Here is a 27,355-nt window from a genome sequence, read left to right as displayed (position 1 = left end):
AAATCCCAGGAACGTTTTGAAAAATTATCCAAGGATGGAAAAGAGATGAAAAATTTCCTTGAGTTTTTCTTAAACTCTCAGTCATATGTGTATTTTATGCACATAGTAGAAACATCCTGAACGTTTACCAYGATTGCTGAGTAGTGATGTCCTAGAAGATAGTAATTCATCGAGCTGCTAGATGCTTTACAATAGCATGTTCTCACACTATTAAATTAAAATCCAGCTAYGGAATAACTGAACTTAGGAGAAACTGGATGTATGGTGCTTCACATATGCTGCTGTTAAATCAAAAAATACAAGGCTTTCCTTGTAAACTGGGAATACACTACCAATTACGGTCGATTGCAGAAGAGCAAAGCTGTTGTGTGCGGCATATTTAAGCATATGCAGATTAAGTACTTGTTGTAAATTAAGTAATTTCAGTCTGAGCCAGAAGAACTACCTTTGAAATGCTGAGAAATTCTGCATATTACTGGAACTCTTCAGGGATGCAAGGTATGAAATTCCTTTAATTTCCCTTATCTTCTTCAAACAATGATTTGTTTGGCACACTATTGCCTGCTCTCAGCACTGGACTGGCTGTCTCAAGATATTTGGTGCTTCTCTTAACATACCAGCTCTCAGGGTCAAGTTTCTGTGAGAATCCCAGCTCTTGACAAAAAAAGCAAGTCATTCTAGTTTATGTATTAAATTAAAATGTAAATTAAAATTAAATTAAAAATTAAAACATAACTCACCTCTCCCTTTGTATTAAAAAGTAACCAAAACAATGATATTTATTTTAATAACCACAGTACTGGATTTTCAGAGGTGAGACTCAAGACTGTGTGTGCTTGAGTGACTGGGCTGGACTTCCTGGCTGCCAGAAGAAGCAGGACAAAATTTGGGCTCTAAACATTTTGGTTTCTTCTTTCTGGAAGAAGACTGATGTATGATCTTCTGAATGCATTATTACAGCACCAAGGAGATGCCCCATGGGTCATATGCAGAGAGAAGTACCCAGAATGGGACCAAGTAGTTGTCTTTTAAGATTAACGGGTACCTAAAGCATGTCCTAAAGCACATGCTATACTATTCCTGTTCTTAATCCACTCCTTAATCCACCTGTGAAAACAAAGTGTGCTTTTATAACAATCATCTGATTAATATAGATTTACAGTTTCTATTCTTTTCATTCACCAAGGTCATCTAAGCAAAGTGATTGTACAGAACGAATCACTCACTCTTAATTGCTCCCTCCCCTAAATCCACACAGATACAACACCACAAAAAAACAAAAGAACTCCAAATCATCACCATCACGCTGCTTGCTGCTGTCTACCTCATCTAGAAGACCATGATTATGTCCTTGCTCCACGTCAAACAGACCTACGTTGAAAAATGTCAAATGTTTTGGATCCTCAAGTGCATGGTCAGGGAAGACAGGGTAAAGATAAACTATTTTATTATGTCTGTGAACAGGCTAAGGGGGATCTGTATTTGGCCATGCAATTGTAAACCAAATCTTATTTCCCCATTAAGGTCCAACCTCATTGCAACACACAGCACAAAGTGACAATGAACRGAACACAGCTGGAAAACTGCTTGCAATGCAATTCTAACCTATTTCCAAACTGCACAAGCTCCCTGAGGATGGCAGAACAACTCCTTGCAAAAATATCTCAACAGAAGAGCTACATCATAAGGAGCACTTACCCTTGAAGAGCCTTTTCTCCAAACCAATCTCCTTTCCCTAAAGTGCGGAGAAAGACTGGATCTTCACTGGGGGAGTCCTCACGAGTAACATTCACCTGTTGAAAAGCCAAACCCCCCCCAGTATTTTAAAAAAACTTTTAATTAATTAATGAAATATGCTTGTTYAGGGAGGGATTAGTCATCTCCTGAATCTCCCAGAAAATGTGCTGATTTGTTTTCCTCCCTGGGAGCCACATAATTCTCCTGGCCTGCACTCTTCCCTCAGCTTCAGCAGCCAATTAGTAAGTCTCTGTAAGCCAGTCTTAAGCCATTCAAGAAAATGAACAATTATTTTCCACTCAGATACATACTACTCTTGCAAAAATGCTATACTTGTATTTTTTGAATGTTTTAAGCTCTATACATGGAGCCGGCTGCACAAGCACAGTCATTACCCATATGGAGTCAAGAGCAGAAATAGATTCCAAATATTTTACGTGTATAAGACAGACACATGGCATAGGCTTCTGTTAGCTTAGTTCCGCATGATTTCTTGTGTTGCTAGGTTCACTTCAGGAATAGAAAAAAAAGTCTACATTTATACGTAATTGAAACGAAACAGTTTGGAACATTACAGGGTGAAGGATGCTTCCTTCTCTTTTTTAGTGGTCCCTCTCCTGAATTCAGCAGAAAGTTCATGACAGCTGGAGCAAAAATCAAGTATTTACATCAATGTTTGAAGGAAAAAAACCYTTTGCTTTTACATTTCAGAAGAAAAATAGTACTTGATCTTCTGAAGACCTTTCTACTTTACATTATCTTAGTAAGTGGTTCCGATTTGCCTTTGGTGCTCTGTCCAGAACCAGCATGGGATGCAAGTCCTAGCAGCCACGTAGAACAAGTCCCGATGGGGACTGGTCGCTAAGACATGGCATGACATGGTCCATTGGTTATTAAGGATTCAAGAGTCTCCATGAATGATGAGTGTTGCTGACTCAATGGCCCTCATGTGGGTAATGTTTCTTTCTTTTAACTCTTCCCAGAGGCAACTCCTGCTTCCTGTAGTACAACAAGGCAGGTGAAATACAGCCCCCTGCAATCAGAGCATGGTGGGTATCATCTCCCCTAACATTAGCCACCTATAAATCTAGATGTCCAAGCTCCCTCTACAGTCCATCAATGGAGATGGATGAGCATTTCCAAAGGCGAGTCATCCAAACCTAAAGTAAGTGGGGTGAACAACCCTTTGGAGGTATCTCTGTGTACAAGGGGCAGTCTCTCAACTCAATTTCAGGCTGTTTGTTTACTTTAATCAAAGATTGTCCATATGCAAATTCTCAAAGCCAAAACTGGGGGCGTTGGACACTTTATTGCTGATTTAGAGACATCCTAGTTTAATTGCATCTTGCACCTTCTCCACTTTCTTCCACGGATGGTGAAAACACTGGATTTGAGTCACTAATGAGCACTCAGTCTACAATATACTAGAGTTAACATCTGCAGTGACTCATCAAAGATCAGACGAGGGTAGGGAAAGCGTAACAGATGAGCCAGGAAGATTTGTAGCTGAGGGGAAAAAAAAAAAGACTTGGACAAACAAAGAAAAACTTAATATATTTTTTTAGCTCTTTCTCTATGACCTCTGCTGAGCCTAAGAAATAAATGCCAAGGGATTACGGGGTGTAATTTCTACATGGTTCAAAGCAATGACATACTTTAATAGCCATAGCACCAACGAAGAACCTGCACGATCTCATACTAAATTGGTGACAAACCATTGCTTTTAAAGAGAAACCGGTGTACAATGACACAGCATGACACACAATCTCTCTGTAAAGAAGAGATACTGAACAGGCACAGAGCAGCAGCATTTAGCAGGCAGAGGAGATCAAACTGTTTTCATCCAATGTTTTATTCAACAGATTTCTGTACACAGGTTGTTTTGAATAAACTTTGATTTCTATTCACTGGGACTTGAGGAATTAGACTATAATAAATAGAGCAGAATTGTCAGGCCAGATTCCCCAAGCATTTTCTTCTTCAGTGTTAAAAGCATCTCAGACAGTTCCGGCTCTTGCATGCACCTTTCCAATTTTCCAAGAGTAGCTGCTTTTGCTGCTCACAGGCAGAGACAGATGAGTGAACCTGCATGTGTTAAACTGGTAGTCCCATGCCTCCAAACAACTAAATGAGCACAGGAGTGGGATCAAGTGCTATGGCTGGAGTTGGAGAAGAGAGAGGGGAAAAGCTTAAATTGGTTCTGCTACTACATGAAAGCGCGGGCTGAAAGAAAACAGGAAAAAAGTTGCTCTAAGCATTTCTGAGAGAAGTGATGAGCTAGGAAGTTTAAAAATCTTCTCTGTTCACTTGATTCAAGTATTGTCACTAGAGCAGCTCTGACATAAAAGGCAGGAGAAAGCTTTCAAAAGTAGCTTTCACTGTGCTAATACTCACATGAAGCTGCTGAATGCAGAAGGGACACATGAGGTCTCAGATACATGAGCCACAGCCAGAAATTCTTCCAGCTTATTAAGCTGCCTGGGTCAGGTTTTAGCATGGGACATTATGTGACACTGCTTCAGAAAGCTCAGACAGCATACACGACTTCATTTATTCGATGTTTCAGTGTTAGGGCTCTATTCCTCCTGGCTTGTGCTGTACCCTTATCACAGAGTTGTTCTTCTGTACACTCTGTAGCTCATGCATCTCAATACATGTATTAAATTAAATAGTTTCCCATTCCTTCCATCATTTATCATTCACTGATACCTCTTTTGCAAACCAGTAAGGCTGCAAGAGAAGCTTATGCAGACTTCACCTTAGTCCCTCTGGCAATTTCTGGATGGTCACAAGGATCTAGCTGAGGATCTGAGAATTTCTCAATGAGTCTGTATGCATAGTTTTATTTTAACTATCTTCCTTTGGCCATCAGCTGCCACAACAGGAGAAAATAGTGAAGGGAGCAGTCAAAGTGAACATATGTGCAACAACACTACGGCTAGGGATGACCTGGAACATATCAGGGCTCTGGAGCCACGATCAAGGGCATGGGGGCCCAGATAGTTTTCTTCTCCAGCCTGCCAGAGAGGGGGAAGGGTTTGAGAAGGCTGGATGAATCATGCGTGTCAACAACAGGTTGTGCAGTAGGTGTTGACAACAGGGATTTGGCATTTAGAACCTTTTTGAGGATAGGGGAATTCTAGGAAGAGATGGGATCCACCCAAGCAAATGGGCCAAAGCATCTTTGCCAACTGACTGCCAAACCGATGAGAAGCACTTTAAACCAGAAATGATGAGGGTGGGAGATGATGACCTGCAGCCAAGCGAGGAAGTACTGGACTGGGTTGGCAAGCAAAAGGTGCAGGGTGACATGGATAAGAGAGGAGGGCGAGGATGAGGTTTGCCCATTACGTGAGAGATCAGCAGAAATGCGTAGGGGGGAACGACGGTGAGCCAGCTGAGAGCAGATGGGAGAGGATTCGAGGGCACACCAACGTGGGCGTTGTTGTGGTGGGTGYCTATTACAGACTACCTGCTCARGAAGWAGTAGTAGATGAGRCCTTCTTCAGACAACTGGAAGAAGCCTCATGTTTGTTGGCCCTGGTCCTCAAGGGCACTTGAACCACCCCAATATTTGCTGAGTGTCATCAGTGCACTGATGACAAGTTCCTARCTCAGGTGATCACTCTGCTTGCTCAGTGATTGGTAAAGTTGGAAATCAGGGATTAAAGACCTTCTCTTAAGCACAAGGGATGGACTACCACCCATTAAAATTGGTCTGCCCTAGAAAGGATTTTGAAGCATGGGTTGGCCTTACTCTAGGAGGACAGGAGACATTAATTCTGAGTGGAAGGAACTGAAAGAGCATGAGAAAATACCATCAAACTTAACAGCGAAGAGAGCAAATGAAACAGAAGGATCATKCTTTGGAGCTCCTTCAGTGCTAATTATACCTACATAGTCCATAATCATATTAATTTCAGAAACCTGTCCACGATTATCTAATTCACCAGAAAAATACCACTTTTTCTCTTCTGATGAAAACTTGCTTTCAGAGTCTGAGTGGAAGATGAAGGCAAACAGCTAGTTTTAGTCCCTGATGGCTGGCAAGAGCCTGGGGACACAATCCAACATACGTGCAGTCCCCAGGTTGGGAACGGGTACGCAACACCCACACTCTTCCTCGATGAAYGCCAGGGGCTTTTTGTTATCTTTAAGTATACAAGGCCCACACTAATATGTGACTTGGTGCAAATGTCAGCTCCATGAATCAGGAGGCTGGCATTGGCCTACTTTCAAGCATATTTATCCCTTTGTGTTTACTTTTTATGTATCACATCTCATCCACAGGGGGGAAATCACTGTGTATTCCCTTGAACACCCGCATCTCGCTAGGTGGAAGGAGGCCAAATATTTGTCAAGCGTAATAGCATTAGCTAAAAAACCATTTCAAGTGGGAAAAAAAAAAAAAAAAAAAAAAATCTACTAAATCCCATCAGGATTCTATGGGAAAAGAGGTTTAAAAAAGTGGTCAAAAAGCACATTTTCTTTGTGAGCAGTGGAACAGAAACTTAGACCTTTTATTATTATTATTATTATTATTATTATTATTATTATTATTATTATTATTATTATTATTATTATTATTATTATTCCTCCCCAAAGAGAAAGCTCAGACTTCTCTGTGTTCCTATTATTTAATTCTGAGTATGAGAAAAGCCAAAAGGCTTTCTTCATGCCACCAAACAAGTCTGCTGTTACCCTGGGCTGAGTAGAGTTGTTCTGGCCTGGAAGAGAGAGGGAAATACCCATGGACTTGATGAACAGGTATTTCAGTTGTTGTTTTCGGCTCTGTGCTTAGAAACTAGGTAGACGAAGCACTCGGTGGTAAGGTGGTCCTCTCTCAGGGAACGAAGACAGGAACATCCAAACTATTTCAATAATTGAGGGAGAAAGCATGGAGCTTTTTGGTCATTCACCAGGAGGTTCCTTAACACTTACCAAGCCCCAAAGTGTGCACTGTGAGCACATGTGCAAAACAGTGTGAGAGCTATTTTTTCTCCTCCCTTCAAGTCATTCTTCCCTATAAATAGGGCAGCAAGAAGTTTAATTAAATTTCAAATGTTGCAACACTCTGGGTTGGGGGATGAGAAAGTATTGGCTGGCACCGAATTTCAAGAACACATCATCATCATCATCATCATCATCGTGTTTTCCTTAAAGGGGAAATCAACTCACCTTCCCTTTGCTGATTATGAAGAAAGTGTCCCCTCGAGCACCTTGTCTAATAATATACTCCCCGCTCTCGTAGTGCGTCTGTAAAAAGGAAGAAAGAAAGAAAAAAAAATTAAGAATAAGCAAAGTAAGAGGCTGCTCTTCAGCTTGTAGTTTGGCAGTTCTGCAAGATAATGCTTCCGGGAACATAACCCTGAATGAATTTCCTCCAAGTGTGATGTCGGTTATAATTTAAAMATTGACCTGTGTCAAGGAATATGATAATTAAAAAGAATCCCTTCACCGCTTGCCCATTTTTCTTGTTACTTTGCCAGTGCCAGCTCTTGCCCAGATGAATTGTCCTCACAACCTAAATTCATTTATACTGAGTAAACCAGACACAGGCATTTTCAGCAGAGAATACAGTACATGAACTGAAATTGCAATAATAAATCTATTGTAAAAATAGCTCCTTTCAGTTTTTCTTCCCATTGTTTTAGTAAATTTTTTGTTCTCCAGCATTCAAACATRAATTATTTTCACTTTTTTCCTGTTAACAAGGTAGCTTACTTATTAGTCTGCYTGTTTTATCTTATTTTCTGGAATATTCATTGCTAAATTTATGTCATACCTTATCAAAGCATGTATCTAAACCTAATAGGCTAGCTCCATCCCTTGCATTACAGCATCAAAATCAATACCCACGTATACACCATCACGAAATAAAAAACAATACGTTCTAAATAAAAATTCTATGTTAATATTTAGCCCACCAAAAACTGGCAATCTCTTCATGTGTGCTCTGCTTGAAGAGCTCCCTACCTAAACCTTCCCCTGATAAAATGAATGAGGCTCCGGCCTGCATGGTTTTTGAAGCCACAATAAGCTTGGGTGACCAGGCCCTGGTTCTCATGGGGGACTTCAACCACCCTGACATCTGCTGGAGGGACAATACAGCAAGGCACAAACAGTCCAGGAGGCTCCTGCAATGCATTGATGATAACTTCTCATCGCAAATGGTGGAGGAGCCTACAAGGAAGGGTGTCCTGCTGGACCTTGTCCTTACCAACAGAGAGGGGTTGGTTAGAGATGTGAAGGTTGGGGGCACCCTTGGCTACAGTGACCATGAGATGGTGGAGTTCAGGATCCGTCAGGAAAGAACTAAAGCAACAAGCAGGATTGCAACCCTGGACTTCAGGAGAGCGGACTTTGGGCTCTTCAGAGACCTAATTGGAGGAATCCCATGGGTGAAGGCCCTAGAAAGAAGGGGGGTCCAGGAGAGCTGGCTAGTATTCAAATATCACTTCCTCCAAGCTCAAGAGCAGTGCATCCCTATGAGTAAGAAGTGCAGCAAAAGGGGTAGGAGACCTGCATGGGTGAGCAAGGAGCTCCTGGCCAAATTCAGACAGAAGGAGAAAGTACACAATGTGGAAGAGGTGACAGGCTACTTGGGAGAATTATAGGAATGCAGTCAGAGTATGTAGAGATGCTGCAAGGAAGGCTAAGACCCAGCTGGAATTGAGTCTGGCAAGGGATGTCAAGGACAACAGGAAGGGCTTTTCAAATACATCAGCAGCAAGAGGAGGACTAGGGARAATGTGGGCCYGCTACTGAATGGGGCGGGGGTCCTGGTGACAAGGGATACGGAGAAGGCAGAATTACTGAATGCCTTCTTTGCTTCAGTGTTCACTGCTAAGGGCAGCCCACAGGAATCCTGCAGCCTGGATGTGAGGGAGAAAGTCCAGAGAAGAGAAGACTTTCCTTTGGTTGAGGAGGATAGGATTAGAGACCTTCTGGGCAGGCTAGACATCCACAAATCCATGGGCCCAGATGGGATGCACCCACGGGTACTGAGGGGGCTGTCGGATGTTATTGCCAAGCCGCTCTTCATCATCTCTGAAAGGTCCTGGAGAACTGGAGAGGTGCCTGAGGACTGGAAGAAAGCCAATGTCACTCCAGTCTTCAAGAAGAGCAAGAAGGAAGACCCAGGCAACTATAGGCCAGTCAGCCTCACCTCCATGCCTGGAAAGGTGATGGAACAGCTCATTCTGGGTGTCATCTCCAGACATATGAAGGAGAAGAAGGTGATTAGGAGTAGCCAGCATGGATTCACCAAGGGGAAATCCTGCTTAACCAAYCYGAYARCYTTCTCTGATGGAATGACTGGCTGGGTAGATGAGGGGAGAGCAGTGGAYGTTGTGTACCTTGACYTCAGCAAGGTTTTTGACACTGTCTCCCRTAACATCCTCCTAGAYAAGCTCTGGAAGTGTGGGTTAGACGAGTGGACAGTGAGGTRKATTGAGAACTGGCTGRAWGGCAGAGCTCAGAGGGTTGTCATCATGGGCACAGAGTCCAGCTGGAGGCCTGTGGCTAGTGGCGTCCCAGGGCTCAGTAYTGGGTCCCATCCTATTCAACTTACTCATCAATGACCTGGACGAGGGGACAGAGTGCATCCTCAGCAAGTGTGCTAATGATACCAAGYTGGGAGGAGTGGCTGATACACCTGAGGGCTGTGCTGCCATTCAGAGAGACCTGGACAGGCTGGAMAGCTGGGCAGAGAGGAACCTCCTKAGGTTCAGCAAGKGCAAGTGCAGAGTYCTGCACCTAGGTAGGAATAACCCATGTACCGCTACAGGCTGAGGGCTCACCTGCTGGAAAGCAGTTCTGCGCAGAAGGACCTGGGAGTTCTGGTGGACAACAAGTTGACCATGAGGCAGCAATGTGCCCTTGTGGTCAAGAAGGCCAATGGTATCCAGGGYTGCATTAGGAAGACTGTTGCCAGCAGGTCGGGGGAGGTGATCCAGCCCCTCTGGTCAGCCCTGGTGAGGCCACATCTCGAGTACTGGGTCCAGTTCTGGGCTCCCCAGTACAAGAGAGACATGGAGCTACTGGAGAGAGTCCAGCGTAGGGCTATGAAGACTATTTAGAGGGCTGGAGCATCTCYCCTATGAGGAAAGGCTGTGAGAGCTGGGCCTGTTCAGACTGGAGAAGAGAAGTCTGGGAGGGGATCTTATCAATGTCTACAGATCCCTTAAGGGAGGGTGTCAAGAGCACGGGGCCAGACTCTTTTCAGTCGTGCCCAGCAACAGGACAAGAGGCAAAGGKTACAAACTGAACCATAGGAAGTTCCACCTGAATAYGAGGAGGAATTTCTTTACTGTGAGAGTGACAGAGCACTGGAAGAGGTTGCCCAGAGAGGTTGTGGAGTCTCCTTCTCTGGAGATATTCCAAACCTGCCTGGATGAAATCCTGTTGCAATGTGCTCTAGGTGACCCTGCTTGAGCAGGGGGTTGGACTAGACGATCTGCATAGGTCCCTTCCAGTCTTGACCGTCCTGTGATTCTGTAACAAACTGTTCTCTTATACATATGGTGGCATTATAAAACATCATCTGAAGCAAGCCTTTTGGCAAATATGTCAAATATACTCTTGGTATAGCTGATTCACATATGCTATTTTAGCATCACAAACTCCATTTCACTTACACAAAACCAGTCCAAGAACAATGTGTGAATAACAATAATCCTGACAAGTCACAACGGTGGCACTGGCAGAAGCAATAATATTTGAATTAAAATTGCAAAAAAAAAAAAAGAGGCAATAAAGCAAGCAGGTTAAAGAGGTACTTGTGTCTTTACTAGCCTAAGGCTGACCCCACCACTTCTTCTGGACTTGCTTTTACAAGATTAAATGCACTAATTGATGCATTTAATGGACTAATGGATTAAATGACACAAGAGCTGTATCAAGAACACCGTATATTCAGAGGTAACACTAAAGTTCAGCGATTAAAGCTTATTTAATATCGTAGATGTATTTCATTGAAACCTAGGTGTCACAYAGGTTTTGGCCTATGTATCTGAAGACATACAAGGTGCTCCTGTCCACGACACAACTAAAATAAGACAGAAATGAAGGCCATGTTGGAAGAGCTGGACTGGTCTATATTAACTACTCTTATATTTTCTTCTCTTGAGCTGAGAACCAGTGCTGACATCCAGAGTAAAAATGCAGCGGGAAAAAAACCTCGAAAGAGAAAAGTAGGCTGCAAAAATACAGTTGTACAACCTGCTGAGGCTGAGATGACCTGGCAGAAAAGCTAATAGCTACAAATATCTTGCATGTGCAGGGAAAAAATGGTTATAAGCTAAGTCATCTAGGTTGTAATTTGGCAAGAGAATCAGCACTCAAGGAAACAGCGATGACAAAGCCGAGAAATTACTGTCGGGCACAGTCATATACTAACAAGCCACAATGTATATTTTGTAAGTAGAAAGGCTCGTTTCTTTGCATTATAAATGCTACAAAATTTGGAGCATTCATCACGCTAACCAGGCTGGTGTTTTACGGACGAACCCTGGACGCTTAAGGTACTCAGAGGGAAAGGATCTGCSCAACTCACATGGCACGCTCACCAGCCCATGAAGATCCGCCCCAGGCCTCCCGATATCCCACTTTCCTATATAACCCAGAAATTTGCCATACAAAACTTTCAAGAGGAGACCAGTGTCTCCTCAGCAGCATAGGGATGGCCATAGCAAGCCTGAGCAGAACGCAAGGCAAAACAACGACCAGATATTCAAGTGCCGTAATAATAGGTTTCTTCCTAAGAAAATAAGTAATAAAACACTACTATCTCAATTTTTCCACCTTTTTTTTTTGGCTTGTGCATTGCATGAGAAATTAAAGATGAATGGTAACAAAAAAAAAAAAAAAAAAAAAAAAAAAAAAAAAAGAATCAGATTTTTCCATTAATTCTTGTGGCTTTGATTTTAGTTTGTGTTCCACACGTGGCTGAACTCCTATGAGCATTTAAATACTTTTGTTCCATGGTAATGAGAGAAGCAATGAGTACAGGACTTTGATTTTCGAGGTTCCTGAATCTTTTCAGGGAGGCTGAACTCCAACTCAAAGCCACTGCATTATGCTGACAAAAAAGGCATGCCAAGAAGGAGAAAAATACAGCTAATAAAGAGGAAATTTCAATTAGCTTTCTTTGGGGATGCAGAACAGTTCCTTAAGCAAGATGGTTTAATAGGAAACAAACCTGAACTACATATGAGCAAGAGAATGTCATGTATATATTGCCTAAACTCAAATTTCCACTAAATTTACTTGATGCATACTGAGTCAGGCTCAGCAAGAGCAAAGAAGGGGAAAAAAAATAAAATTAGAGAGGCAGTCCAATCAGCGTTTTAAACTCACTGGAGCATTTCTCAGCTGTTGTAAGCACAGAGTCAATAGAGCATTTCCAGCATTTCGTACCAGCCCATTTTCTAACCCCTCACCTCTATTCTGGTTTACCACTGTTTTTTTTTTYCCTGAAAATTCTGCATAAATCTGACTTGTTAATCCTTGCATTCTGCTAACTGTTGTCCTCATAGGTTCTGGTCTTTCAAGAGAGAGATCACTGAGTTCAACTAAATAATTCTGGAAAGGTRGGTGCTATAGTCAGGCTGGACCACTCTTTGGCTTCATGTTTTTGTACCATGTAACACCCTGGCTTTCCCAACCGGGCATCCACTGATACTTCGYCTGCTAAAAAAACCCCAACCTGCTGGCTCTAACGGAGGTCCAAAATACTAGTTTATAGTGCTAAATGCTTTTCCCCTCCATCTAAACTAATGCTAGCCTTGATTCATGGCTTGGTTTTAACGAGGAATATTTGTGCATTTTCAGCCAAATCCAGACSAATGCTCATGTATCCGTGCCTGCAGTTTCACTGTTGGGAAGTTTAAGTAGGAGCATCCAGCTAAATAACCAGAATTGGCTACAGTTATTCTTCTAAATAGTAGACTTAAGCTGCCAGCACGATAAGCTGAATGTTTAACTTGCATTAAAAGTGATTCAGACAATGTGTGCTAACACAGAATAGGCTTGAGTTTAGCTTGATTTTAGGAAGAGGAATAATTTCAACATCTAGTAGTGAACACTGCATCTTGCTCCYGTTCTTAAACTCTCCATTATTATCAATGTCACCATCATGATGAACTATTTTGATGTTTAATCCTCAGGATGAAATCCTAAGCACATCTAGAGTGCAGCTGAAAGTGGAGAGAGATATTAWATTTGGTTTCTGTGGTTACACACCACTGTTGCAAATTTCTGAGAAAACTGATGTTACGAAAGCATACAAAGCATGTGGTACCAGTGTCTAAATGGTCTTCACATATACTTAGGTTAAAATCAACCTCAGTGCACAGAGAAGCCTGAACCTTTCATAAACCTACAATCTTCTGCWACCTGAATTAACACAAGTCCTAGAGCCTGTTCCTCTCCTCAAAGTCCTTCATGGCCCATCAGTATGACCAACGCCTCTCTCCTGGAGACACTCAGCTTGTCCAGTAACAGAAACTTKTACAGAAATCTTTTTTTCCACCCCTTTTTTGTATTGCCATAGATGAAGTAAAAATTCCAGCACTGAGGGAAGCATTTACTCATGGGGCTTGATMTGCTGAGGCATCAGCCAGCTTCTCTGATGCACTCCATGTACCAAGCAAAAGACCTCTCATATATACATAATGCATCCCGGGATCAAGGCGGTTCATGCTCCAAAAATGTAAAATAGTCAGCTTTATGAACTACTCTGCCCTGTGCAGAACACCAGCATATCGCCTCAGCCTTGAGCAGAGAAATATCCTTTGTAATTAAAACTCTCTTGAGATGTAATTGGATTTTTATGAGACTAATCTCGCCCTGAACATCGACAAAATTAGAAACAGCAAGGTATCTTCCAGGACTAAAAGCAGCGCCACATTTTGACAATAACTGGTTTTTTAGAGTCGCTGTGGTTTCTAAGACTGCAAGTCCTTACTGAGAGAAGCCTCCCACTGAAACTAGCCCCAGATCAAAGTGCTTGTCTGATCATGTGCTAAACACATGCTGGGCTGGCTCAGTCATCAGACACTACTAGGACTCTGAGAAAAGATGGTATTTTATGCGATTAGTTTCTTTCATTAACAGTTAAGCAAGTGAAGCATCWCAGACTGAGTTTGCTCTGTCTGTATTTTTCTTCTGGCTTGCAATGGTAGCGTCATGACTAGAATGAGATCAGACAATTTGCAGTTTGAATTTCTGCATCTTGACCTTTGCAAAGCGGTTTCTATCACAACCCTYCTTTGTGTACGGAAATGACTTACAGCTAATAAACTCAAACTATCCCAGTAATTAGAGGAAAAACAATCTTTTTTACTTCCCAGCGCTATGCCCAAAGGGCCAAAACCTTGTCCTGTGTACAGAGCCAGAGCAGAGTGGYTTAAATAGGGAGCGTATCCCCATGAGTGCCTAGATGTGTCCTGAACATTACCGTTCCCTTAGGCTTGTTGGCAGCTGTGCTAACCACAGGAGCATCAAATGCCCGGGTTTTGGCATACTTTTGGGCCCTTCAGGCCAGTGGTGAACACTGCTGTCAAGTCCTGCTCCACAACATGTTAGGGGACCTAACTGGGGTTAGGTCTGCCCACTGGTCTTACAACTTTGAACAGCCATGTCTAAGAGAAGGTAAGGATGAACTGACCCTATTTTGTCACCACCAATCTCAATCAAAGCTTCTGTCACTGACCACCATCAAAGAGTGAGAAGCTTTAAAGCCTCACCAAGTGTTGACACAGGTTTCCAGGAGAAACCTTGACTCTGGAGACTTAACTGAATAGTTAAGCAAACTTCTTCAGCATACCTCATTTTTCTCCAGCTGGATTCCTTTGACTTCTGCATTTATATTCACAACATTTTAAATAGGTGGAAAAATAGATGTTTGGAATCCTGTGTAACCCATGTCAGCTGTGGAGTGGAGAGGCTAAAATCCTTTAAAAGGTCACATAAGGGGAACAGAAACACAAAGGTAGCTTTGAAAGCACGACCTTCTCACTCTGCAGCCAAATACTCTATTAACAAGCCACAGATTTGCGCCACATAACCAGTGAGGATAACATGGTTTTGATGACAGTTCTGAATGTATAATCCATTTACCTCAAGGTGTAGTTTTTATAGATCTGAAAATGTTATTTTGCTGGTAGTTTACAAAAAGTTACAGGGCCATCATCAAAACTCTAAACACAGGCAGCTTTCAAAATACTTTTGCTTCTGTTCTGTACTTTCTGCTCCAAATATTTTTCAATTTTGAAATGACAACACCAGTGCTAATAAAATTAAAACAAATGTTTATTTTCTGGCAAGCTCTACAAAAGCAAGTTCGGGATAATAAGTATCTTCTGCATTCAGTTCCTTAGGAACCACATAAGACTTTGTTTCTTTGGTTTTACTATGTGTTCCACTCATGAAATATCTAAATATGCTGCTCTCTGAAAAATCTGAGGCGCAAAATTATCATATTGCAGTCTGCTGCTTACTTAAGTTGTAAATCAWAGTACAGCTGGTGGGTCTGATTTCGGATGCTCAAGATTTCTCGATGTCCCTCCAAACAAGACCTTAACTTTATACAGTACATCCCCCACCAAAACAAGTGGAGAAATTAAATATAAAAAAGACATGTAGCTGATGGGGAATTGAAAGCTAAGTTGTGCCTATTGATGCAACCTTATCACGGAGCATAGGGCCGGAAAGGTGGGTTAGGAAGGAGAAACCCTAAGGAGCACCAGGACAACACTGCTGAGCAGCTCTGCTGACCTCCATCTGTGTTGGGAGACAAGGAGGCACATACTGGCCCATGGTAAGGTGTTCTGTCTTAGATTCATATGCAAAAATCATTAGCACGTTTCCACCACTCTAAATGTTTGTGAACTTCAGCTGGAAACCTGCATATGAAACAACAGCAACTCGGGTTTGCAACCTTCTCTTCAGATTCAGCTGGCTTTATATTTATTCTGCAGTAAATTCTCCTCTCTTTGTAAAGGATTACAAACTTACTTTTCTTTCTTAAAAGGAAAACCAGCCTTAATACTCAAGAGAAATTTGAATATATACATAAAAGTCAAAACTGTTTTGTAGCAATTGTCGGGGACTCTTGTATTGGTAAAGCTTTGTGGCAAACATTTCCTGCACTGATTCACTGTGGTTTTCTAATGGACTCTGGCAGTGATGGGAAAGCAACGTTCTCATCACATTTTTCATAATCTGGATGTCTTTTCTACACGTGATGTCATTGGCAGCGGACAGTTTGCTTCTGATTCCCGTACAAGCCATTTCCTGAACAGTAAGTCTTAACGCACCCTACGGGACTAATTGTGTGTGGGCGCTCAAGTCCGCAGTGTTAGAAGCTACTGCAATAATACACATTGCAAACTGTGGATTTACCTGTCCTCCACTGCAGTAGCCTTAGCACACTTCTGAGGTGGGAATCCAATTACCAGTTCATTTAATTTCCAGGAAAAAAGCAGAAGTTAAAATGCTGCAAAATAACTAGTTACAATTCCAACAATAAACAGCAAAAGCTATGCTAAGAAATATCTTTTCACAGGACTAAAAAGGATTGGTGGCTCACGTAATACCTAAGAAATAATGCATGCTTTTAAGAACTTGATTATATTAATTTCTCCAAATGAAAGGAATATAACACAGAGTACAGCAGCAATCTGAGAGGCATATCCAGCATCACGCTTAGTTAAAGCAAATGCAAAGTGCAACTTGTAATGAATCCACTGAGTATGAAAAGAAATGAATAAAACAGCAATCCTCTGCTGTTCCTAAAATCTCAAGATATGATAAATGTTCCTAATTTAAAGTTCTTTGGTTAAAAGATTACTTTAATTCCCTGTTTGTTTCTTTGGGGGTTTGGCACCACTGTTCTGCAATTTTAAATTTCAGCATGTTACCGGGCGAGTGGGGAGCCCAGTAACGTGCTGAAAGCACGTATAAGCCAGAGGATGGAGGTAACCACAGCTAAGGTTATTCCTCTTCCTTCTCTTTCTCAAACCCTTTCCTCTAATTTCAATGTCTCACCGTCATGCAACATATCCTCAAACTGAACTGGAACCAGTCCTCTCCAATTAGCTTCTGGACTGTACCCAACAAAATTACTAYAGGTGAGGCCAGATAGATGATGGAAATAAGGTCGTAAACATGGAAACAGTCCTAGCAGAAGTGGAACTTCAGCAACTGAACATATTCAAAGAACGAAAGATAATCTCCATGCCATGACTTCCAGCTCTGAACACCTCTTGGGTGAAACTGCAGGCCCTGAATTTTCACCGTGAATTCAAAACATTTGCGTTCTCACGCAAATATGCTATTACGGTTGTGATCATTCAGGAGCTTCCTGATTGTTCTCTTCTCAATTCGAAACAAAAAGAAGTGTCACACCTCTGCTATTTTCAGGCTCATGATGCACAGCGCATCAGTTTGTGTGTCCATTTACACCATAAAAGTTAAGGTAATACCACCAGAATATCCAACCTTAGCACAGCTTTCCTCTTGGCTGCAAATGGTGCACAAATAGGATCACTTATGCCTTTTGTAGGACGCATACTCAGACAAGATTTATTAGGTCTGTCACTAAAGAAACATGTCTCATTAAAGAAGTCCACCAAAGCAAACAATACCAAGTGAAAAGTGCATGGGGTAGGCATAAATTCCAACAAGATCATCTTCTAGTCCTACTGAAAATACCACATTGTCCTTTTAGGTTTATCATCTTCCTCCCTAGATTTCACTGGGCTTCAACCCACTGCTCATCAAATGCAATTTTAAGGGATGTATAAATGGCAAAAGAAAGGGGCAAGGGACCATATTTGGTGAAGTTCGGCCCAGGCTCCTGGGTGCAAAAGGGAAGAGATGTGCAGGTGATGAAAAGAGCTTTTTGCCCTTTCTTTTTCCCATTCTAAAGCAATGATCTATTGCATCCCCATTCTTCATCACCACCTAAGTAGGTGGGTGATATTGTGTTCCTTGTGCCTTTTTCAAACCAACAACCTGCCACTGAACCTTTTTCTGTCTTCGATGCTCCTTGAGATCAGTGAAGAGGAGTTTTTTTTTGCTCTCTCCCGTGTAATTGTAAGACTTGCTTAACTTACTTATTTATTTATTTATAAATTGTAATCTGCTCATTTGACATCACTATAGCTATTTCTTAGGCAGGAGACAAGTCTTCACGCCCTACGATCACTTCAAGATTCCTTCCCAGCAGCCCACTCTAAAAAAGTCAGTTCTGAGCAATGCTGAGCATGTTAAGGGACTCTTTAAATAAATAAAATAAAGCCCTATTCCACTGGGACTGGTCAAATAGCAGAAGCTGCCCTGAGCTGATGAAGATTTGTTTAGCTTCATGGAGTTGTATATAGCCACTTCTAAGACTAAAGGATGTCGAGGAACATTAAATAGGCTGCAGGACATCTATGGACTGTGAGCTAAGGCATTTGGGCTGGCTGACTCCATTAGGGTTTAATTGTAACATGTACCTGAAAAGGTCTTTACATACAGCTTTAATTCTTATATGCACTATGTACTATTAAAAGAGACAAAGGAGAAAACAGACTTTAAAACATGCATCAGTTTAATGCGTTACTATTAAATAAATTTCCTGCCCTGATTTGCTCTAAGTAGAAGACACAAAGCATTAGAAACCATGTTTTAATTCTAGCTACATCCATATCGTTATGGTAATGTGGACTGACAATCGTTTTTCGAATGCAGTCGGGTTTTCTAAGTTGCAGGTAGCCTCAGAGGCAACCACTTCACAGCGACTTTTTCTCTGTGCTGCTCTGGCACACGTTTCTACCCGAAAAGCAGATTGGGTCTCAAAATGCCAATCACCAGCTGTTACAGGAGGCAATGCCTTCCTGACCCCTTAGCCTCACTTTGCCTCTCCTGCCAGATGTCCCCAGAGTTTGACGACAGGCTGCAAGAGTTGGAATAGATAGGGCACGGATGAAAAAAGGTGACCAAGCCTCTGGCCCTGGGCTTGACCTCTTTTTTGGGAGAAAGCTTGTAGGAATATAGTAGAAGCTCAGAAGTGCTTATTTTTTGACAGGCAGCCATAGAAGTAGGTACTCACCTGAGGAAATACATACCAAAGATCGACGTGAACATGTAATAGGAGAAATAGGAGACAAAGTAGCTGTCAGTGTGACAAAATAAGAAAGAGAAATCCCCATGYTCTTGGAGAAGGACCAGCTGCTCAAAGCATGAGAAGGGAAGAAAGGAAGGATGAAGAAAAGGAAGCTCAACCCTGCCACCATACGTTTATTTGTTATCATGAGAGGCCACCTTAAGGAATCAACTGGAGAAGTCCTGTTAATGGGGGAGAGCTGTGTTTCCCTGAGCACAACGGGACAGGAAGAGAGAAAAGTAGATTCGTGGAAGGGAGGATTTTCTGAGAAGACACGGGTGTTTCARAAGGCAGAGAAATCGAAGACGGAGAGAACGTTGCATAAGTAGATGCTTAAAGAGAAAAGTTCAACAAGATCCAGATGGGGAGGAAGAGAGAAAAAAAAGTCAAGACCAAAGTCTTGACCAGTTGCCCATGCTTAACTTTGATCGTAAGCTTCTGCAGGATTGAAATCTGTATCCAACCAACCAGTTCAACTGTATTTCAGGTCTACTCCAAATACTAACGTGTTGCTGTGACCGTTGCTCAGATTGCTTGTTTTCAGCAGACCTTCTTGCCAAAATAGGAGTGATAAAGCAACGCACTCCTATTTAACTGGCAGAGAAGGGAGAGATTTTTGGTTTGGTTTTGTTTTCAAAYGCAGAGAGACCAAAAGGTCTCCGTCATCAGTGGAACAGCATATGGACCTTGACTCTTTGCTTTGAGAAAATACCATCGGCAACAAATGGTTCATTACTCTGTGTCACTGCGCTACAACATTTCTCTCAAATGGCAAGCGACTTTTTATAAGTGCATGGGTTTTTAATTAAATTTCATTGAAATGCAAGAAAAGTGGATGCTCTTTCCCCCAGCTTGCTTGAATCTCTCCAATTTGTTTTTCTCTTTGTAATGGAAGAATGTGGGCGGAACACTAATTTTCTTCCACAAATCCTCGGATCGGTTTCATAATTATTAAAAAAGGCTATCAGCTCCTTGCAAGAATGAACTCTGAAATACACAATGTAAATCAACATATTTGTCTCAGATATTGTTCTTAATTTGTAACAACTTTTGCATGCTTATTCAGACAAGTTACTTGCATGGCCACAAGGAATAAAACTAATTTTCTAATCTATTGTTGTGAACAAAAAAGCATTTTAAGTGAATCTACTCAGCCACTCTTCAAGTAACCTGCTATGAACTGTATTTGTTTTTAGAGGTCTGAATCAAAGAAGWGAGGCTCCCTTTCCACACGCAAATCTGAAAATGCTTTAAAGTGTCAAGAAGAGCTACAAACTCACAGCAAATTCACGAAAAGCATTTGATTAGCTAATCTCAACATGCTTTTACYGAAACAGGTAAAATGTAGGTCTAAAATATATTCTTTGTAGCAATTACCAGTAAAATTTTCTTCCAAGTGTGCACTGATACTAGYAAAGCAGAAAGCTCTGTTATTTTAAATAGCAATAACACAATTTTCTCAATGGAAACAGAAGCTGCTTGATGCAAGCAATGCACCCTAAGCTTTCCTCCAGACAGCAGAACACATCAAATTAACACAAAAAACATATTCCAACCTAAAAATATTTCCCCCCTCCAAAACAGAAGTCAGTATCTATTATTGTTGGTGGAAATTTTGCCAAAAGAATATTCTCTCCTTGATAGCAGCAAACAGAATAATTATACGACTGTGGCAATATGAAGGATTTTATGGCTCTACTGTGCAATGCTTTCCAATTATATTCTCAACTATATTCACTCCTCYAGAATTCATAGAGCTGCATGGCCAAACATGCGATCCGTTCCACGAATGCTGAGAAATTTCCAGTTTTCCACAAATACAACCACTTCACAGAGTGACAAACGGAAGGCTTAGGCAATTCTTGCTGTGTCTAGCAGAGAAGAGCTATAAAAGTCACTACACAGAAAATTTCCCAGGCCATCCCACTGCCTACAACTTATTCCAGGCTCTTGTCCAACTAGCAATGGAACATAACGCTCAAATAAAATCATCCTTTGATCGAAGAACGCGACAGAAGTTTTGCTCACTAAAAGATACGAGCACGTAAAGAATTAACCCTGCAGCAGTAATGTCTCAATCAGTCTGACAAGCAATAACTAGTCATATAAATACTCAACTAGATCTATTGTGTGCTTTCAAATAGCTTTTTATATTTTATATTTTTATATTGCAGTATCAGTCCTGMAAACAAAAAGAGAACAACACTGGGAAATAAAATCTAGGTCAGGTTGGCACAAGATGCAGCACTGCTAACGGACAGCTAACTATCTCCTTAACAGGCAAGGGCAGCAAATTGATCTGAAGATTACTTAACTAGCTTTTTGAACTCCAAAGCACAGAAAAATCATAATTTTTGTGTCTCTGAGAAGTTACAGTTTGGATTTACAAGTGCACGAGCATAGGATCGACTCTGGTTCCTTGCAACAGAGACAGGATCACTCAAAATGACACTTAATAAACACCACTTTTTCTGAGCAGCCAAAGACGACCTTCACTGCTAGCAAAAGAACATATCATACAACTATGCACTGGTACAAACAGGCATGTTGTTAAGATTTCTCAGTCTCTGTGGCTCACAGAGACCAGAAAGGGAGGAGAACAGAAAGAGAAGAGCACATCTGTTCCACCAATGTGCTGAATTAAGACATCAGCATTTTCCTCTGCACTATTACCATAAGTTTTCCCAGTAATGAGCTATTTTTGCATTTATCTTCCCTCTGAATTGCCAAAATAGACAGTTATTTTCATTTTATATTAATTTTGAGACACTTAGGGGCCTTATTTTTCGGCACAAACTGTAACATTGAGCGTTGGAAGGGTACCTGAAGGACTTCAATCTACTGCAAAAGAGCCCTTCCTGCCTTTTTTCTCCATGAGAGCCAAGCCCATATGCATTTTAAGAAGACTATTTCTGKGTGAATTTGTTCTCAAAGGATGTGTCAGGCCTAAAAACGCACCCCCAAACGATTCAGTCTCCAGCTGTGATCGGTTGGTTACATGTGGACCACTCCAGCACTCAACAAGTCCTGTATGTGAGGTCTTGCCAAAAGCTAGAAGTTGGGGATTTTCCTGCAAAACTGGAGTTATCAATAAAGCAGGTGTCAAGTTCTAGCTATCTTAGGTATTTATACCACCTCGTTGAGTCAGTACCTTGTGATCTTTAACATCCATATCTTCTCAACATCTCTGTGCATGAGGAAAGGGTGAGTACCACCACTTTGGAGACGAGGAACTGAAGACAGACTAAATGGTCAYTCCCAAGACGCCTGTGGCTAAGCAGGGAGCTGAGCTTTAAGCATGTGGCTTTTGGGGAGAGCTTCTTCCCTTCTTGGCGATACCCAAACACGGCGCCAGCTGYGCTGAGATGAGAAGCTCTCCCGACATGGCAGCTGTGAATTCTGACCTAACTGTGGGAAAAGCAAGCATGAAAAGCGAGGCAGCCTGGACACGTTGCAGCCCCCAAGCATACAGAGTCACGACAGCAGCTCATATTTCATTTCCCACGCTCGACATCTGTTATCAAAGCTGCACGCTGCCGACAAAGAATCAAATACCTCGTGCAAGAAGATCGAAGTGCTCTTTCCTGCAGCTAGGAGGAGGCTATGGGGAGATACTAACAGGATTCAGTGTGCTCTGACCCTCAACCTTACATCTGCTGCATTACACCAAGAACGACGAACACATTGCACATCGCAAAGTTGGATTTCCTTCTTCTTGTCTGTGCACCTCTGAGATATAACTGAAGGGTAATCCAGCATAAAAATCATCTGCAGAAAAATGCCTTACTTTTTCACCTTCTCTTACATTTGCAGAATGTTCTTTTTCCTCCCCCCCCGCTTCTTCCTTAAAATGAGAACAGTGCAAGTTTGCCTCCTACGCCGGCCAGGTGCTTCCTAATATGATTAATATTTCCACCTGTAAATCCTTTCAGATCACTGCCCGCTTTGCTGTGAGCCCCACTGACCYCAGCTGGGGGTCTAGGTGTGCACGTAGCACACGGCCAGGCTTTACCTTCACCCTTTCCAAATCCCTCAGAGCTAGTGTGACGAAGCAACTGAGGACATGGCACCACTGGATTCAGTTGTATCAGTCCCAATTCCCTATGCCCTCTCATCCTAAAAAAGCTATTAGGTTGCTCCAAATTGTACCAGAGAGTATCGGAACCCTGGCTCGGTTCCAACGCTAAAAAGATCATGACCTTCAGCTTTCACAGTTTTAAAATATGTAACCGAATGCTGCTACAATGATCAAGGGAATTTGTTTAACAGAGCAGAACTTCCTCRAGAAGCTTTCTTTGCACAATCCTACAGCAAGTCAGTAAGGCCCCAAAACAAAGCCCAAATCAACTGGAAACCACATCAGCAATTCCCACAGGCTATTCCAACTTTAACCACGCAGGCAAGGAGATGCTGGCCATTTGCTTTTGCTTTTATAACCAATTCTAGGAGTTACTTCTCAGGTAGGAATTTCTTAACCCTTTAAGACAAATACACCCCTCTCTCTTATTGTGTACTGCAGCCATCTCGCGTTACATGTAGTCCAAACTGATGATGGCAATGTTTTGCAATGAGGAGTTTCATCCCAAGTCTATCACTCCAGGGTCTGAAGCCACATCCTAAAAAGCTTTTGTGTACTATGCTCAGACACAACCCAGTGCACTTATTTCCATAATGCTCAAGGACTGGGAATGAAAGGCAAATGTTCTAAGCTGTGCTCAGCTCCCTGAAAGCTTTCAAGATTAGGAAYAAAGTTTTGATTTTCATACCTTTCTAGGGCCAGACAGAACCACTTGAATCACCTAATCCTCAGCAGGTTTGTTAAGAAAGAAAAAAAAAGCCCAAAACAAAACCTCCCTTCATCTAACCCAACAACCACTCAACCAAAACGTTTTGCTTTTGAAAAAAAAAATCCAATTTCAATAGTAAGGCTGCATGGGATGAGACTCTATCACATGCAATCGGTTCCAGTGGCTGAGAAACTCTCTGTTAAGAAAACCTGTCTTATTGACTGTTGCTTACTTCATCATCCAACCTCTGTATTTGGTAGAAATTTGCCGGCTGAAATGGCTATCCAGTAACATAGTAACTCTACAAAYACACAATTTTCTGTCTTTTGGGAGACATAGGCTGAGCTCCTTCTCCAACTCAGGCAGAASTTCTCAGGTTGCCACCTTGGAGCTGCCCAGGGCTGAAAATGCACCCAACGGTTCTTCTGGAACCCAAATTATTTTGGGAGCGTTGATGCTTGGCACGTACTTCATTTTTACTCCCTGCAGCTCCAACACTCCTGCTCTAACGCTGGAGATGGGGAGAGAGTTTTAGTGCATGAAGGTTGAAGGACGTGTCAGCTAAGAAAGAGGCTTCTCATCTAAGAGCAGAATGAGAAGGACAACAATTAGCTGTATGATTTTCTTTGGAGACATATAAAACAGGCTGGATCTGACCCCTCCAGAGGCAGGAAACGTAACTTTGGGAAGCTTTGCTAGCAATTCTCCATTAACAAGAACCAACCCACAACATATTAAAAATGTAAATAATAAAACTTATCTCAAATGCTGTTTTGCTGCATTCTGTGAAGTATGAAAATGAGGCCATTTAAATTTTACCGCATCAGTAACTCCATTTCTGATTCCTTTCCTCCTTCCTCCAGCCGCTTAGTCTTGGGGATATCTACTGAGATATCCAATGCCTCTACCATTTCATGGATTAAGGATGAAATGGATTTCTGCTATCATAAAGATGTTTTTCAATTACTATTATTACAACGGCGAGATACTGCAAATACTGCACTACTAGTAGGAAATAAGAAATTATTTCAAATGCATCCCCAAGACCTTAATTGAATGTTTAATAATACACAGGYGCTATCGGTGCAAAAATGGAAGCTACTCAAATGAGCACACGGAATTTTATTTCCCAAAGAAAATAAAGTCTCAGCAGAAGSAAACATCTACCAGCTGCGGTGAATTCTCGTAAGTCACTAAGGTTTGTGGCAGGGGATATCTACCTATTTTTAATGCTTGATCTTCTTAACAAGAAGCTGAGATTTAAGTACCAGGCTCTGTTGCCATATAGTCTCTTTAGGTTTTGCATTAACACTCAAGATCGATGTCGCAGCACAGACACGAAAGCAAGAGTTCAAAGCCTGGCTTGGTGGTGGAGAACCCTTCCTTGCGTGGCCATAGGAATCTCCACAACACAGCTACTGTCCTCTCGATTTTCCTTATTTCCCTAATTTCCCTCTCATGAACGGTATGTGAAGATGAAGCCTGTGAGCCAGGCTGTTGAAAATACCAGTAGGTGTCAGTGTGGGCAATGTTATAGAAGAAACTACCAGAGAAGTAAGTTTGAATGAAAGGGAGAACGCCCATTAGGTTAATTAATATTTGTTTTTAATATAATTGCTAATTATATTTTTCTGCTTTTATAGATAAAAAGAGCACTGTCTGTGCTTTAAAGATAAAAGGAGCTTTATTAAAAACAATTCACATTTTTCCTGCTTCATGCCATTCGGAGGTGGAGATTTGAAATCATGTAGCATTTTCAAAGAAGCGTAAGGTTGGATTTTTGTTCCTTTGGTTCTTGAAAACAAAAAAAMCCCAGCGAGTCAAGCAAGCTCATTATCACAAAATGAAGCTTTTGCATGCATGTATGGATTTATTCATTTATCTAGCGATGTGTGGGTAAAAATGTAGGTACTTTTGGAAAGTGCCATTAAAATTAACTCTGTTTATTTTAAGGAGGTCCTCTCAACAGACAAGAAACACAGACATTGGCACTTCTCACTTGGTTTTCACCCTTGGCATCCACGGATTAAACCATTAATCAGATCTCAAGAAACGCCAATTTGTTCTCACTGGGATGCAAGATAAGGTCAATATAATGGAAATTTCTCAGTGAAATATAGGTACACTATAAGCCGCGACTATTCTTTACAGATAACGAAGGCCCAACTGTAAATCAAAATGACAAGTCCACTACTACTGCCTACGACTACCTAAGCTTTTCAAACTAGCATGCAAAGTATGGACTGCTCCTCAGCGTTCAGTGCTGCGATTTGTGCACGTCAGTCCTCCAAGCTTTACCTCGACYTCATCAGCCTTCAGCAAGACTTTGCCCACATAGGTCTGGAGTTTCAATCTGAAGGGGCTGAGCAGTTCCCACGGCCCACAGCAACCTCCAGTCTCTGGAGGAGGATGCTAAGGCTCTAAATTAGAACAAATAGTTGGGCTCTGATTCCAGGCCCTCGGATGCTCTTTCTGCTGTTCCTGAGCTTAGGGGCAGGAAGCAACCTAGATGTTATTACCGATGTTTGCATGGGAATGGAAACTCAGGGGTGTTAACTGCCTTTTTCTTAGGTGTAGTTCATTAATCTTATACAGTTTTGTTTTATCTTGAAATCCATAGTCACAACATTCTTTTTTAAAGGGGCTGAATTTGCTATACAAATCTGCAGTCTGCCTGTCACGTTGGAGCAAGATAGTACTGTTCTTTGCTGCTGATACTAACATCACTAGAAGCAAATTTAATTCTAGACAAGATTTTTGTTCGTTTGTTTAATTTCTGAGCTAGATTTGCTGGTTCAATTTAAAACCTTAGACAACTGGAGAGCTTAAATTCTGACCCTTGCATAAAGCGCTTGACAGAAGCTTACCAAGTGACCAAGGATCTCTCCCAAACTCCAACTCCTACCAAGCCATCACAACCAGACCTGTAAAACCCCTTTGACACATCAGAGCGGGCAGACAAGAGTTGTGAAAGAAGAAACCAGYAGGAGCTCAGACTCTTCCTTTGCTGTTTCAAACAATCATCATTTATTACTCTATTATCAAAAGAATAGCCCCAAAGCTCTGTAGAGTATTTTAGTTAACAGGACCTCCAAGGCAGCTCTGAAGTTGTGCTACTAGCTCATCTGGCCTCCAGGCTRTTGTTCCTTAGGAGAAAAAGGTATCAATAATCCTCCATTTATCCCTAGCTTGGGTAACAAGTGATGGCCAAGTGGCCTCACACTCCATCCCTGGTGGTTAAAGAAATTAAGTTAGGCTTAATTCCTTCAGTCTTTCCCAGATGAGCAAAGGTTCCCAACAACTACTCTTCCACTAGCGTGACACAAAGAGGCARAAAACGGGCAGGAGGAGCTGGATGAGAACATGACTGTATTCATCCATCTCCGATTAAAGACTATGATTAGTGCCATACAAAAGGTTTTAAATAAAATACGAAGCCAAGTTAAACTCTAGCACTAGAATTATTTCTCCTATTGAATGTGATSAGGTCAGCATGTGTCAATGTGAAGATAGGAAGATACCAATCCAAATGGAGGGCAAACCTGAATTTCCAAGTAAGCCTCAGGCGTTATAAGTTGYAGTAGATGGAGAGTTTCAAGCTTCTATCTTACACTTCTTACCTCATTTCCCAACATTTCACTCTGTCGAAACAGTACAGCCCAACAGGAGTAAGTTT

At 41.7% G+C, this 27,355-nt stretch overlaps 1 protein-coding gene across 1 annotated transcript in view; it reads right to left on the bottom strand.

The window, feature by feature from the left end:
• PRKG1 (protein kinase cGMP-dependent 1) overlaps window positions 1–27,355 on the bottom strand; it is a 377,911-nt gene that overhangs the window by 113,101 nt on the left and 237,455 nt on the right. The window contains exons 5-6 of the mRNA XM_085306160.1: window positions 6,916–6,993; window positions 1,699–1,793 (exon numbers count right to left, since the gene is read on the bottom strand). Coding sequence (XP_085162286.1) covers window positions 1,699–1,793; window positions 6,916–6,993 — 173 coding nt within the window. The remainder of the gene's footprint in view (window positions 1–1,698; window positions 1,794–6,915; window positions 6,994–27,355) is intronic.

Source organism: Rhea americana, unplaced genomic scaffold (assembly GCF_003343005.1).
Source record: "Rhea americana isolate MKP2758 unplaced genomic scaffold, rheAme1 scaffold_233, whole genome shotgun sequence".
Taxonomy (NCBI): Eukaryota; Metazoa; Chordata; class Aves; order Rheiformes; family Rheidae; genus Rhea; species Rhea americana.
The sequence above is the reverse complement of the archived record's forward strand: the minus strand, read 5'-3'. Positions and strand labels throughout refer to the sequence as shown.